General features: G+C 43.4%; 1 protein-coding gene across 2 annotated transcripts in view; it reads right to left on the bottom strand.

The window, feature by feature from the left end:
• Nucleotides 1-16,236, bottom strand: part of dhx15 (DEAH (Asp-Glu-Ala-His) box helicase 15) — a 124,370-nt gene that overhangs the window by 82,254 nt on the left and 25,880 nt on the right. For both annotated transcript variants that reach the window (XM_078400571.1, XM_078400581.1), the window contains exons 2-3: nt 10,419-10,788; nt 7,113-7,306 (exon numbers count right to left, since the gene is read on the bottom strand). In XM_078400571.1, coding sequence (XP_078256697.1) covers nt 7,113-7,306; nt 10,419-10,788 — 564 coding nt within the window. The remainder of the gene's footprint in view (nt 1-7,112; nt 7,307-10,418; nt 10,789-16,236) is intronic.

Genomic DNA, 16,236 nt, shown 5'->3' with positions numbered 1-16,236 from the left:
AATATTGATCTAGGCTTCCATCTTGACAGAATATTGGTTGAGAGGAAGGTAGACCTATCATCTGAACTGCTTGAACAGTTTATTCAAAAGCTAAGCCAGCAAACTGGGAGATTCAACAACTCAGTAAAATATCCCAAGATGGTCCGAGCTATACTTACAAAGTACCCAACCGATGAGAGTATTATTACACTGGGCACTGAGGAAAAATAGACTGAAATCTTAACTCTTCAAATGAGCTGCCTGAATGTGGAGAGTGCAATAGGAGTCAAGTAGGTATCTCCCTGTTCACGTTCTACTTGCCAAGCCTTACTGCTCAAAGTGGAGCTATGTGCAGGGAGGTGGCTGTAAGTTAGTCTGCACCAAAGATGATGCCAGGACACAGCATGATGGGCAGCACAGTGGCATAGCGGTAGAGCTACTGTCCTACAGTGCCAGGGACTCGGGTTCGATATTGACTACGAGTGCGTGTACGTTCTCAGCATAACCTGCCTGGGTTTTCTCCGAGATCTTCTGATTCCTCCCACACTTAAGATGTGCGGGTTTGTAGGCTAACTTGGTTGTTATAAACGTACAAATTGTTCCTAGTGTGTGTGTGGGGTAGTGTTCGCTGGTCGGTGCGGACTCGGTGGGCTGAAGGGCCTGCTTCCGAGTTTTATCTCTAAACTAAAGAGACGCGATCTCAGCAAAACTAATATAGCAAAATCCACACTAACATGCAGAATGATCAGTCCAAATGGGAGAGCTGCCTCTCATTCTAGTCAAACAAAATGCGATAATCACTCTCAGGTAAAACTTTTCATTTGGACAAAAGCTTCAGGTTCTGTAGAAATAGCTTGCTACACTGGTAGAACAATCTCGTCAAATTTGGCAATGACGCACTCTATGAAGGAAAAGACGACAAAATGCTGGAGTAACTTGGCAGGTCCAGCAGCATCTCTAGAGAATGTGGATTAATGATGTTTCGGTTCAGAACCATTATGAAGTAAGTGGTTCTGGGAATCCTTAAACGCTGATATCAGACTCTATGAAGCCTCCTGACCTCTGGCCAAAGTAAACTTATCATCACACAAATTGGTAAGACAAAAGAAAAACAAACAGATCCTGATGCAGGGTCTCAATCCAAAATGTCGGCAATTCCTTCCGGGTTCCTACCTCTCTCCACAGGTGCTATTCAACCCACAGCGTTTCCCCAGCAGCGAGTAGAGTTGCTGCCTCACAGCGCCAGATATCCAGGTTCAATCCTGGCCTCAGGTACTGTCTGTGTGGACTTTGCACATTTGCCCTGTGACCAACACTAACTCAATTTTATCAGCAGTGGCTGAGCCATCCCAGCACAATTAACATAGCAACACATGTGTGCAAGTGGCAGTGGAACATATACGTGGGAAATCCTTATCCTCACCATTAAACCCACTGAATATGGTTCTGCTCGTGGCAACATTGGTAGGAACGGCCACTATTCAATCCTTGTTAACGCACTTTTCCATGCTATGTGACAGTATCACTGTGTTGAAACAATACTACGAGCAGCAGATTTAAATCGCATTACAATCTGCAGGCTCCTGGCACAGTTTATCTCTCACTATAACACTGCCAATTCAAGGGACAAATTTTGGTTCAGTGAGTGTGGAGGAACACATCAATAGCAATGGCAGACATTCCCAAAATCAAGTTATCACCGGGTGTCTACATAACACAGGACTCCAAACACAGGAAATAGCAGAAGGAACGTATTGCAGACAGAGGCAGTGGATTCCAGAGCAGATGAAAACACTGCACTCCTGCCCCAATTAGAAATGAAGAGTGAACAAATAAATAAACTTACTCAAGGAAGCAGCTCTTTAAAAATTCAGCCCCATTTTCTGTTTTGGAGAGACCAACGTCCAATTGCAAAAGGCAAGAATGAAGCATTCACAACCATCTTCAGCCAGTTACATAGGGATGGTCAACAAGGAACTGCTGATGCTAGAATTTCAATAGACGTGCTGGAGTAACTCAGCGGATCAGGCAGCTTATCTCAAGGACATGGATTGGCAACCTTTTGGGTCAGTACCATTCTTCAGACTGGATGTAGAAAGGCCATGTTTCAGGCCGGTACTCTTCTTCACTCTGAAGGGCCCTTTATCCAAAATGTCACCTATTCACATCCACGAGCGATGCTGAGTTACTCCAGCACTTTGCGTTCTCCACCGGGACAGTCCATCTTGGCATCTCGAGACTAGCTTCATCAATTAAGGCAGTCTTCAACCAATTCCATTCATTTCACGTTTCATCAACAAGTGAATGAACAAAGTTGGTACAGCAACAGCAATTGGTGCTTTGCTGAAGACTTGTGGCTATTTCAGGGGAACACAACAGTAAACTATCCAGTACAGCTACTTTCCTGGCATCTGCAAACTGTGAAAGTCTTCCAAATACAGGTATGCCCTAATTGTGAGAAAACCAGGACAAATCTAATTAGTTAATTACTGCCATTCGCTCAACGTTCACTCAAACGTGGTGGCTGGCGTAAGTAAGCATAGCTCCATCAAGCAGGACACAACTCAAGAATGCAACAACATATCATCAGGATTATGCTAGAACCACTCAACTCTTTACAGCATTAGTCTAAACACAAAGAAAATACGAATTTCAGCATTTGACTGCAGAGGTCATCGTGGAAACAACAAATTAAATGAGGACCAGCTACCTGTTGTCACAGCTTTCACACACCCACTTGCTCCATATCCCCTTAAATGATTTCTATAAACCAATCTCAACTTGAACATTAGTAAATGACCTCATGTCATCAATTGACATTTGCAGGCGAGTTCCAAGGTTCTATCACAGCAAGAAGCAGGATCATCTTAGCCAAGAATAGATGACGATGAATATAAAGGTGGGTACAGAATCCGTGCACTTTCATGCACAAAAGTGAGATGAACAAGGATTGTGAGCACATACACAAATGGTTGTAGGAAACACGTAAATAGAGTAACTAGAATGCAACTCAAAAAATGGTGTGAATTGGCCAGTTCATATTTCTGGATAGAAAATGTTCAGAAAAGAGTAGTGGTGAAAAAGGGGGTTGGATAGCAGCATTACATTAGGTTAGGTACTACAGGGTTGAAAAGGATACAGAATAGTGCGAAAACAATGGTAAGACTGGGGGTTTTAGCAAATTTTATCCCAACTGTTAAATGGCTAAGAAAAGCAGCATTTCTAATGGGGAAGATTTTCTTAATCAACATGTTTTTGGCGCAACTAGCAAAGATGGAACTGCAGAACCTGGAAATAAAATGGATCATTGCATTTGACATTTAAGAGTAGAAATGATTACAATATAAAGCAGATTTTTTACGAGTTGGGTGCAGATGTAGCCAGGCTGAAGTACAGCCACATAATATTTGGGAAAAACCACAAAGAGAAAGAGAGAGGAAAGGGAATCAGATTCAGAGTTCATGAATGACGAGGGAGATAGAGAATATGAAGAAACAAAAAGGTTCATGATACATATCTGGTGAAATTCTTTGTACTGAGCCTGGATTCTGGTCAAAGGATTGAAATAGGAAATGACCAGAAAAATTAGGTTACAAAATAAAATAAGTGAATAGCATGGTAGGTAGCACAAGGATCTTGTATCAGCATGCAAATATATAGGTAATAATAGGTAGGATAGGTATCTACCAGGAAGGGGGGGAGGGTGGAATAAGGCAATATATGTTTGGAGACTAGAAGACCGATTTAAATATTACATCTCTTGACTGAAGATACTAACAAGATTGGTCAAAACAGAGATAGTGGAGGTAATAAAAGCAGAAAAAAAATAGGATGCACCAGTAAAGCTGGCTATACTCAAAGGATGCTGACTGGCCACAAAATGGAGAGGGTACAGAGGAGATTTATTAGAATGTTGCCTGGGTTTCAGCACTTAAGCTACAGAGAGAGGTTGAACAGGGTGGGTCTTTATTCTTTGGAGCGTAGAAGGTTGAGGAGGGACTTGATAGAGGTTTTTTAAATTTTAAGAGGGACGGACAGAGTTGAAGTGGGTAGGCTTTTCCCTTTGAGAGTGGGGAAGATTCCAACAAGGGGACATAACTTCAGAATTAAGGGACAAAGGTTTAGGGGTAACATGAGGGGTAACTTCTTTACTCAGAGGGTGGTGGCTGCATGGAATGAGCTTCCGGTGGAAGCGGTGGAGGCAGGCTCGATTTTATTATTTAAGAGTAAATTGGATAGGTATATGGATGGGAGGGGATTGGAGGGTTATGGTCTGAGAGCAGGTAGATGAGACTAGGTCAGAGAAAGTGGTCGGCGTGGACTGGTAGGGCCGAACTGGCCTGTTTCCGTGCTGTAATTGTTATATGGTTATATGGTTATATGGCCAGAAGGCTTTATAGACAATAGACAATTGGTGCAGGAGGAGGCCATTCGGACCTTCGAGCCAGCATGGCTGATCATGCACAATCAGTACCCCGCTCCTACCTTCTCCCCATATCCCCTGACTCCACTATCATTAAAAGCTCTATCTAACTCTCTCTTGAAAACATTCATAGAATTGGCCTCCACTGCCTTCTGAGGCAGAGAATTCCACAGCTTCACAACTCTGAGTGAAAATGTTCATCCTCATCTAGGTCAAAATGGCCTACCCCTTATTATTAAACTGTGGCCTCTGGTTTGGGACTCCCCCAACATCGGGAACACTTTTCCTGCCTCTAGCGTGGCCAATCCCTTAACGATCTTATATGTTCCAATAAGGTCCCCTCTCATTCTTCTAAATTCCAGAGTATACAAGCCCAGTCGCTCCAGTCTTTCAACGTATGACAGTCCCGCCTTTCCAGGAATTAACCTAGTAAACCTACGCAGTACTCCTTCAACAGCAAGAATGTCCTTTATCAAGTTTGGAGACCAAAACTGCACACAGTACTCCAGGTGTGGTCTCACTAAAGCCCTATACAACTGCAGAAGGACCTCTTTGCTCCTATACTCAACTCCTCTTGTTATGAAGGCCAACATTCCATTGGCTTTCTTCACTGCCTGCTGTACCTGCATGCTTCCTTTCAGTAACTGATGCACTAGGACACCCAGATCACGTTGTACGTCCCCTTTTCCTAACTTGACACCATTCAGATAATAATCTGCCTTCCTATTCTTACCACGAAAGTGGATAACCTCACACTTATCCACATTAAACTGCATCTGCCATGGCCCACTCACACCTGTCCAAGTCACCCTGCAACCTCATAGCATCTTCCTCACAGTTCACACTGCCACCCAGCTTTGTGTCATCTGCAAATTTGCTAATGTTACTTTTAATCCCTTCATCCAAGTCATTCATGTATATTGTAAATAGCTGCGGTCCCAGCATCGAGCCTTGCTGTACCCCACAAGCCACTGCCTGCCATTCTGAAAGGGACCCATTTATCCCCACTCTTTGCTTTCTGTCTGCCAACCAATTTTCTATCCATGTCAGTACCCTACCCCCAATACCATGTGCTCTAATTTTGCCCACTAATCTCTTATGTGGGACCTTGTCGAAGGCTTTCTGAAAGTCAAGATACACTACATCCACCGGCTCTCCCCTGTCCATTTTCCTAGTTACATCCTCAAAAAATTCCAGCAGATTAGCCAAGCATGATTTCCCCTTCGTAAATCCATGCTGACTCAGAACGATCCTGTTACTGCTATCCAAATGCTCCGCAATTTTGTATTTTATAATTGACTCCAGCATTCACGCGGGTCAGTTCGTCAAGGGAGGGAGAGCTAGTGAAAGGGCTTGCCATAGTTTACAATCTTCTCTACAGATTGCTGGTAGTTTCAAAAGGGGAAAAAAATGTACCACACCTGTTCAAAAATGGAAGTAAGGATAATCAAAGTAACCACAGGTCAGTCAATTTAACACTAGTGGTGGGTAATACTTTAGAAATAATATTTTCGGGGGGGGGGGGGTGTGAATTGACATTAATACATTATTTAAGCACCTCCAGTTAGGATATGTAAAAATTGATCGAAATTTTCTGATGAGTCATTTGCCAATTTTGATTGCATACCATTATCACAGCTAGTCAATCCTCAGATGTGTCTTCAATTCCATAAGTTTAATATTCATCTAAAGTCTTTTGCACAGGATTTGCTAATTGTGCATTAAAGACCATATATACATTGCATGTATAAACAATTCCCAGCTCAGTCAACTCACCTCGAAGTTTTAAGCTTTCCTTAAACTAATCTTTCAGAAATCATTGCCAGAACTCTTGATCAACTGAAAATTTTTACGTTTTCAAGCAGAACAGCTGGTTTGGCCACTTATTTTTGAAACAGAGCTACCTTTTATAGGAACCAGATTATTTCCACCAGTCACCTTGCAAGATACATCATATAAACAGTGTTTTTGTAGAAGCTGCAGGAGAACTTACCTGACCACTGCAATTCCCTCTCCATGCCCAATGAAAATTCCCAATATCAGCTGCACCAACGAAACAGCATGACAAGTGCCAAGTTTGGGAACACAGAAAAGGGGTAGAAGGAACTCCTCATTACTATCAGTTATAATGTGTCTTCAACTCACCACATTTTCCAATGGCTTGCCTGCCCAGTCTCCAGTCTACATTGCTCATCCACACACATCATCTCCGACTTGGCAATCTGCTCCTCTAGAAATCTGCTCCTCTTCATCCGAAACTCGCGCAACTCCAGAAATGGCAGCGAGAAGACATGTACTGCCCAGCGCTAACATATAATTCTTGACTGGACAGTAATGCTAAACTTCATCTACCGGTGCCGAATGTGTGATCAGTCGGGATGCAGAATGTGCTGTGGTTACAAAGCGGTCAATGAATCATTTAAACAAAGACTAACAGCCTGGAATGGTCCTGGTGCTTCCAGCCTGTACAAATAGCACGGTATCCACAAGCCAGTCCACATTGCTGAGGAGGATCAAATTTCATACAAAAGATTGTAGTTTAGGTGTAGAGGTTAAGCCAATCAATAAGTGCTCCTATCTACTTAGCTTTCACTCTAATGTGAACGCGTGGGGGGGGGGGGGGGGGGGAGAATATCGAATGTACTTGAGGTAGATCGTAATGCATGGCGCTGAGAATTGCAATGAATTTGGAAAAACAGAACCCACTTACTTCAGGCAGGTCTTTGCACTGCTGCAGTCTTCAAATCTGATGGAGTAGCCAACCTCCTGGCCCAGCATCACATCCATTTCATCAGCCACTCGCTGAGCTACACTCATGGCAGCCACCCTCCTGGGCTGAGTACAGGCCACACCCCGCTTGGGTCCAACCACAGCTCGCACGTAGTCAACGCACCACTGAGGAATCTGAAAATCCATTCAAGAACAACGTTTTGAGCTTCTTTATTGACCAACACTATGTGACATGACAGAAAAGACCCCCAAAAAACTCAGCAGTTTAAAAGGGAGTTAAAACTGATGCCAAAATTGCACATACAGTAGACCAGACTCGGGTCTTTACTCAGTCACCATGGCGATTTGTAGAGCCAGCAAATAAATGCACATTTAGCCAATCCTGTCAGAGGCTGGAATAACAGTATAGGGAGATGAGAAAAGCATTAATTCCAGTTAATCATGCAAACTGAGCTTAATACGCATCTAAAAATCACCATCTACAGAAAATATATTTACCTCTTGAGATTTGGACTTTGCAAATCAAAATTCATAAAGCAATAAATATTGGTGTGCTCTGGAAATGTACATACAAAAAACAAATTGTTCTCTTGATCACTAGCCAGTCCATCGTGTGAACATCGGGTGCAGCAAATTGCAGCAGACTTTCCCGTTTGGTATGCAAAACAAAATCCATTACAGTCATGTTGAATCTCTAGTAAATTCAGTTCTTAGTTTAGTTTAGAAATACAGGGTGCCCTTCGGCGTACCAAGCCCACGCAGACAAGCGACCCCTGCATACTATCACTATCCTACACACAAGGGACAATTTACAATTTTACCAAAGCCAATTAACCTACAAACCTGCACATCCTTTGAATGTGGGACAAAACTGGAGCACCCGGAGAAAACCCAAGCAGTCACAGGGAGAACGTAAACTCCACAAAGACCGCACTCTGGGGCTGTGAGGCAGCAGCTCTGCCAGCTGCACCACTGTGCCGTCCCTGTCAGAAAAGGTGCCCAAACAGGGTACAAGATCAATCAATTGCAATCTGTCTTTTCTTTAGGGCAGTACGGTGGCACAGCGGTAGAGTTGCTGCCTTACAGCAAATGCAGCGCCGGAGACCCTGGTTCGATCCCAACTATGGGCTCTGTCTCTACGGAGTTTGTACATTTTCCCCGTGACCTGCGTGGGTTTTCTCCGATATCTTCAGTTTCAAACCACAATCCAAAGACGTACAGGTATGTATGTTAATTGGCTTGGTAAATGTAAAAATGGTTCCTGGTGTGTGTAGGATAGTGTTAATATGCAGGGATCGCTGGTCGGCGCAGACCCGGTGGACCAGTTTCCGCGCTGTATCTCTAAACTAAATCTCTAAACTTTTTATATTGCTCTCCTGCACTGACTGCTTTCTCACAAGACATAAGCAGCAGCAAATTTATGTACGGTTTTTAACAAGCTGTTCTTTTAAAATGCAGGTCGTTTCGTTTTTCTGAAAACTGCTGAATATTTTTTTGTAATCAGGCTAAAATGCTCACTGTCTGAATGAACAGCTGTTACCAAGTTTTATCACTTTGAGGTGCACTAGAGTCCGTAGCACAACTGGGACACTAAAGGTAGCAGAGACGCGAATGCATCAGAATCGCTGGCTATTAAATGTACTTTATATCCCCTTTTCATCAATTTTATCAGTAAAACCAAGAGGATGAAGACATCTCTTATATTTGTGGGACTTTGGAGCTATCCAATTTTGGCCAAATGGTAGAATTATAAAATAATAGAAAATGGAAAACCCAAGATGTAAGCCAGCAGGAGGCAATGTTCACCTACCAGAATTTTCTTTTGGAATCAATTAAGTAGCTGGCCATGATTATTCTTTTTTGAACCAAGGACAGAAAATGGTCAACCCAACCTTCACTCCATCCCCACCCCCATTGCCAACGTGTCACCAGTTACTGACCAGCGGCCAAGATGGACTGCTGAATGAACAGAGAACAGGAATAAATTAAAAGATAATGGGGATTTGTGTGTTATACTTAACATCGTGCCAGCCTGTCGCTGGTTGACTGCCCAACCTCATCACTGGTAAATGAGTTGTCAGAAAAACCACCCCAAGTCAATGAATATAGACACAAAATGCTGGAGTAACTCAGCGGGTCAGGCAGCATCTCCGCAGAGAATGGGTGACATTTCGGGGTCTCGACCCTTCTTCAGACTCTGAAGCAGGGTCTCGACCCGAAACGTCACCCATTCCTTCTCTCCTGAGATGCTGCTTGTCCCACTGAGTTACTCCAGCATTTTGTGTCTACCTTCAATTTCAACCAGCATCTGTAGTTATTTTCCTACAAGTCAATGAATAAGTCATTTGTGAACTGAGCGCTGATGTGCATGCGGCACAAACTCCAGCAACAAAAGAGTAAATGGGATATTTACAAATCTGTGCACCAACAAACTGCACACTGAATTACACAAAAAAAACTACAACGTGATCGGTTGTTTTGATTTGTTGATTAAAATATCCACTCAAAATGCAGAGCACTCAAAGACAGTATGGCAAACAAAGGTTGTTGCACAGAATACTATTGCCTGCTTGCTGCTTCTCAATTACCATACTTACCAGACAGTTCACTTGAATACAAATGTAAATTAAAACAACTTGCAACACGTTAGACAGTACAAGGACTATTGTGTGCAGTTCCGGTCGCCTGACAAGGATGTCATCGCACTGGAGAGAATGCAGAAGAGATTCAGCTGGATGTTGCCTGGATTGGAGGACTTTTCAGAGAATAAAATGGATAGGCTAGGCTTGTTTACCATGGAACAAAGGAGGCTGCGAGATGACCTGACAGTATATAAACATTTCCAGAGACTTAGAAAGGGTAGGTAATCAGAATATTTTTCGCTGTGGTAGGAGTCTCACAAACAAGAGGCCATATGTTTAAAATGAGGAGTTTTAAAGGGGATTTGACAGAAAATTATTTTTCTGGGTGGTGTGTAGTTGATACCAGGACCTCGCTGGCAGAGGAGGCGAAGTCAGATACAAAGCAATATGTTTAAGAGACATTTAGAAAAGCACTTAAACAGGCAAGATGCAGGATACAGATCGAATGCAGCCAAATGGCTTTAATCTAGTGTGTAAAATGTTTGACATGGACACAATGGCCCAAAGGGCCCATTTATGTGCTACAAAGCCAACTAGAAACTAGTTGAGGTACACTGCATTGGGTAATTTGAATTCCTCGTACCAAAAACTAGGAATGTCTGCACATTAATACAACTATTCCGCATCAAGTTAAAATTACCAACCTGTGTTGTTTTTCCAGAGCCGGTCTCGCCAACAAGCACAAATGACTGATGTTTAGTCAGGATGTCACCGAACCTTTCCTTGTAATCCCACACAGGCAACTGCAGTCTCTTCTTCAGGATCTCGTAATAGCGTGGTGTGTGGGGCAAGTTGGTAAATGGATTGATAGCCTGTTGGTGAAGTGCCGGTGTGGAAATGATAGGCATACTGCCTCCTGTTGTCAAAGCTGCATTGGGCAAGTTCCTTGCATCTTTCTCGCGATCCCGTTCGCGATCACGATCCCTATCACGATCACGATCTCTATCACGATCCCTATCTCGGTCCTTTGAGCGTTCATAATCTTTGTCACGGTCTCGGTCTCTATCTTTTCGCCTGTTGGAAAACAAAAACATTTTGACGTTTTACTTCCAATACAAGCTTACCACATAAAACAGTTCTTTTAGCTTCTCTTTCAGATATTTACGACACTACAATTTCAACTCATCAATAAATTATCATTCAACCTCAATTTTGTAAATGGGCAAGAAAAAAAGGTGACATGTCAAATCAATTTAATAGGACAAAAGCCTAATCCAACTTGCACACAACCTCAAGTGTCACGCCCATTTGGATTTCACCACAAGGAGGTTCTGGGATTGGTGGACAATCAAAATAAAAATGATTAAAGCTGGAAATAATCAGGTCAGTCCGCATCTGTGAAAGAAAAACAAACTATATTTTAATCAATACCAATCACCCAAAACAAATATATTTCAGAATATTCAGAAATGAGTTGGGGGGGGGGGGGGGGGGGTGGAGAGAACAGAAGTAGGGAAAAGCAGAACCAGTCCCAATGTTAACTCTGTAATCGGCTAGACTTTTGAAGGCAATTTCTTTGTAACAACAGTATGGAAGACCAAGTGTGTAGGAAGGAACGGCAGATGCTGGTTTACACCAAAGATAGACACAATATGCTGGAGTAACTCAGCAGGACAAGCAGCACCTCGGGAGAGAAGGAATGGGTGATGTTTTGGGTCGATAGGGTAAATCAGAGTACGAGTGTGACAAGAAGTTGATGAAAATGAACACAGACTGATAATCCAAAAAACAATTTCCATTCTGCAGCTTTTCTTAATACAATGGAAACAGTTTTTTTTTAAAATGCAACAAAAAAAGAACATTGAATTGAAAGTAGAATTCTCCAGTTTCAATTGGGAAGAATGTTTGCCATCTGGAGCAATGAGATGAAAGTAAAAAGGCAGCCATTGCACCTCTTTGATATGCAAAGGAATGCGTTGTTCGAAGGTCAAATGGAGGAAAAACAATCCAGAATGACAAAATGAGAGGAAATGGCAGCAAGGTAGCACAGTGGGTAGTGCTGCCGCATCACGGCGCCAACGACTCAAGTTGAAGAACAGAATGCCATGGCTAATCTTTTACTTCAACACACTTGTGCACTAAAGCACATACCCCTTGATTCCCTTAACATCTGACAATCTACCCATATCTGCCTTCAATGCACATGCCTCTTAGGGAGGGAGTTCAGAGTATTTGCTACCCCGAGGGTAGATGAAATGTCATCTTACTTCCCCAGGATGGAAGATTCACTCGAAGACAGTGACCCCTAGATGCAGACAATCCAGCCGAGGTACAATATCTGTATTATTTTTAATGAGAACTCCTTCCATTCATTAAAAAAATGTAGACAGTAGGCCCTACCCACTTAACATATGCTCAGACCCCCTCACCTCCCAATTGCACATATCAATCTGGTGAACCTGCACATAATATTTGAGCTGCTGTTTTAACAGGATCTTTTAGCTGCAGAAGAGTGGTTAACAGTAGAATTCTGAAGCAGGGATGGAGGGGGTGCGGAGTAGTAGCATTTTTTAAAATTCAGTACATGACTGATCCTCTATCACAACCATGGTCTCATCACTCTCCTCACCACCATTCATTCCCCTTCATGTCTTGTGTCCAGAAATTCATCTCTCATCTTATATATATTCAGCTGCTTAGCCTCCTCTGCAGTCAACAATAGAGATTTCTGCTGGTTCAACACATTTTGAGTGAGGGAATTTCTCAACTTGGAACTAAATGCCTTACAACACCATGTCCCAAGCCTGTAACTACTCATTCTGGACACCACTGTCACCTCCTCCCCAGCACCCACTGCACTGCAAGCCCCGGCCATAGCAACAATCTGCCCAACATCCAGACCAGTCAGCATTTTGTAGTCATGTAAACACCAGTGAATACGTTGAGTCAATATCTCCTCGTACATGAACCCAGCAATCCCAGAAGTCATACCGTATTGTGTCCCTCTACAGCAGGTTTGTGCTGAAGCAGAGAACCACAACTGCTCACAATGGCCAGGTACAGCTGTGTAACTGCGGCAAGACATCCTAGACCCAGTATTCAAAACTTCTGGCCTTCTCAATTGCGCACTTTCGGTCAGCGTACAAGGATATGCACACCCCTTTGCACAACACCATTGCTCAAATCTATCACTGCTACTTAAACATGAACTCCATTTCCTCGGGGAACTAATACAAATCGGCACAACTCGCCCACACTGGCCAACAATGTCCCAGCTACACTAGTCCCACTTGCCTGCACTTGGTCCATATCCCTCCAAACCTGTCCTATCCAAGTACCTGCCTAACTGTTTCTTAAACGATGGGATAGTCCCAGCCTCAACTACCACCTCTGGCAGCTTGTTCCATACACCCACCACCCTTTGTGTGAAAACGTTACCCCTCGGATTCCTATTCAATCGTTTCCCCTTAACCTTGAACCTATGTTTTCTGGTCCTCGATTCCCCTACTCTGGGCAAAAGAACTCTGTGCATCTACCCGATCTATTCCTCTCATGATTTTGTACACCTCTATAAGATCCCCCCTCATCCTCCTGCGCTCCATGGAATAGAGACCCAGCCTACTCAACCTCTCCTTATAGCTCACACCCTCCAGTCCTGGCAACATCCTCGTAAATCTTTTCTGAGCCCTTTCAAGCTTAACAATATCTTTCCTCTAACATGGTGCCCAGAACTGAACACAATATTCTAAATACGGTCTCACCAACGTCTTACACAACTGCAACATGACCTCCCAACTTCTATACAATACTCTTGACTGATGGCCAAAGTGCCAAAAGCCTTTTTGACCACCTTATCTGCCTGCGACTTGACCTTCAAGGAACCATGCACCTGTACTCCTAGATCCCTCTGCTCTACAACGCTACGCAGAGGCCTACCATTTACTGTGTAGGTTCTGCCCTTGTTCAATGTCCCAAAATGCAACACCTCACACTTCGCTGTATTAAATTCCATCAACCATTCCTCCGCCCACCTAGCCAGATCCTGCTGCAATCGTTCACAACCATCTTCACTATCTGCAAAACCACTAACATTTGCATCATCAGCAAACTTGCTAATCTTGCCCTGTATGTTCCCTTCCAAATCATTGTAGATGACAAACAGTAATGGGCCCAGCACCGAACCCCGAGGCACACCACCAGTCACAGGCATCCAGTCTGAGAAGCAACCTTCCACCATTACCCTCGGCTTCCTTCCATCGAGCCAATTTACTATCCATTCAGCTATTTCTCCTTGGATCCCATATGATCTAACCTTCCAGAGCAGCCTACCATGCAGAACCTTGTTGAATGTTTTACTGAAGTCCATGTACACAACATCTACAGCTCTGCCCTCATCGACCTTTTTGGTCACGTCTTTAAAAAAAAATCAGATTTGTGAGACACGACCTCCCACATACAAAACCATGCTGACTATCCTTAATCAGCCCTTGCCAAATGCCTGTTTATCCTATCCCTCAGAATACTCTCCAGTTACTTACCAATGACAGATGTTAAGCTCACCGGCCTATAGTTCCCAGCATTTTCCCTGCAGCCCTACTTGAAAATAGGTACAACATTAGCCACCCTCCAGTCTTCCAGCACCTCTCCTGTATTTAAGGACGACACGTAAATTTCAACCAGGGCTCCTGCAATTTCCTCTCTGGTTTCCCACAATGTCCTCAGATATATCTGATCAGGCCCTGGATATTGTCTATCTTCAAGCACGACAGTACCTTCAGTACTTCTTCGGCAGTAATCCTGACTGCTCTCAAGGCACTTCCAGGACTGCTCCAATTTCCTCCGTCCTTTCTTTCTCTTCAGTAAATGGAGGAGAAATATTCATTTAGGACCTTGCCCATCTCCTGTGGCTCCACACAGAGGTGACCGGTTTGATTTCTGAGAGGCCCCACTCTCGTTACCCTTTTCCCCCTTATGTATTTATAAAATCTTTTGTGATTGTCCTTAATGCTCCCCGCCAGAGCTATCTCCTGGGCCCTTTTTGCCCTTCTAATTTCCTTTTTTAGTTTACTCCTTAGTTCCCGAAACTCCTCCAGGGATGCACTTGATCCCAGCTGCCTACACCTGTCCCATGCATCCTTCTTGTTTTTGACTAACGTCTCAATTTCCCTCGTCAGCCACGTTTCCTTACGTTTGCCTGCTTTGCCCTTCACCCTAATGGGGACATACACATCCTGAGCTATCTTCTTAATGATTTGTACAGATGCAATGTAGAAAACATCTTATCAGGATGATTCTCACCTCGGTTTGGCAACTTCTCTGCTCAACTTCTCTGACCAACAGAATCTGCAGAATTGTGAATTTAGTCCAGTCCATCGCACAAACTAGTCCATCCCACCCTCCCCGCAAAATCGACTCCATCGACCATTCCTGGAGCTTCAGGAATGTCGCCAGCATGTTCAAGGACACCTACACCAGTCATTCCCCCTTCTCTCCTCAGGCAGAAGATACAAAAGCTTGAAAGTATACACCACCGGATTCTGTAACAGCTTCTCCCCTGTTATCAAGACTACTAAACAGACCTCCCACAATCTGATGTATATTTATAGCTGGGGCCCCAAGTACTCATGAGTTAGCATGAAATGTTCCATTTACTCCTGCTTTGCCAACCAATTTTCATCCATCAAAGCAGATTACACTCAGTCCTATGTGCTTTAATTTTGCACAATAACCTCTGACGCGCCTTTATCAATGCTGATTAAATCAATCAGCTTCTGGTGTGCCTTTAATTTCTCCAAGCCCTTCTTTTTATTAGGCTTGATTTCCTCACATTTCTATGAATTATCTTGGATGAAGACAGAATTGAAGTTTTGGTGAATTGCTCTGACATTCTTTGCTTGCTATCAAAATTTCTGTTTCTGATGATGGAACCTACATTTGTCTTCACTACTAGAAACATAGAAAATAGGTGTAGGAGGAGGCCATTTGGCCCTTCGAGCCAGCACCGCCATTCATTGTGATCATGGCTGACCATCTACAATCAGTAACCTGTACCTGCCTACTCCCCATATCCCTTGATACTACTAGCTCCAACTCTATCTAACTCTCTTTTAAATTCACCCAGTGAATTGGCCTCCACTGCCTTCTGTGCCAGAGAATTCCACAAATTCACAAGTCCTGTTTCCTGTCTGCCAACCAATTTTCTATCCATGTCAAAACCCTACCCCCAATACCATGTGCTCTAATCTTGCCCACTAATCTTCTGTGTGAGACCTTATCAAAGGCTTTCTGAAAGTCCAGGTACACTACATCCACTGGCTCTCCCTTGCCATTTTACTTGTTACATCCTCAAATAATTCCAGATTAGTCAAGCATGATTTCCCCTTCGTAAATGCATGCTGACTTAGACCGTTCCTGTTACTGCTATCAAAATGCACTGCTATTACATCTTTAATCATCGACTCCAGAATCTTCCCCACCACCGAAGTCAGACTAACTGGTCTATAATTCCCTGCTTTCTCTTTC

This window comes from Rhinoraja longicauda, chromosome 1 (assembly GCF_053455715.1).
Source record: "Rhinoraja longicauda isolate Sanriku21f chromosome 1, sRhiLon1.1, whole genome shotgun sequence".
Classification (NCBI taxonomy): domain Eukaryota; kingdom Metazoa; phylum Chordata; class Chondrichthyes; order Rajiformes; family Arhynchobatidae; genus Rhinoraja; species Rhinoraja longicauda.
The sequence above is the reverse complement of the archived record's forward strand: the minus strand, read 5'-3'. Positions and strand labels throughout refer to the sequence as shown.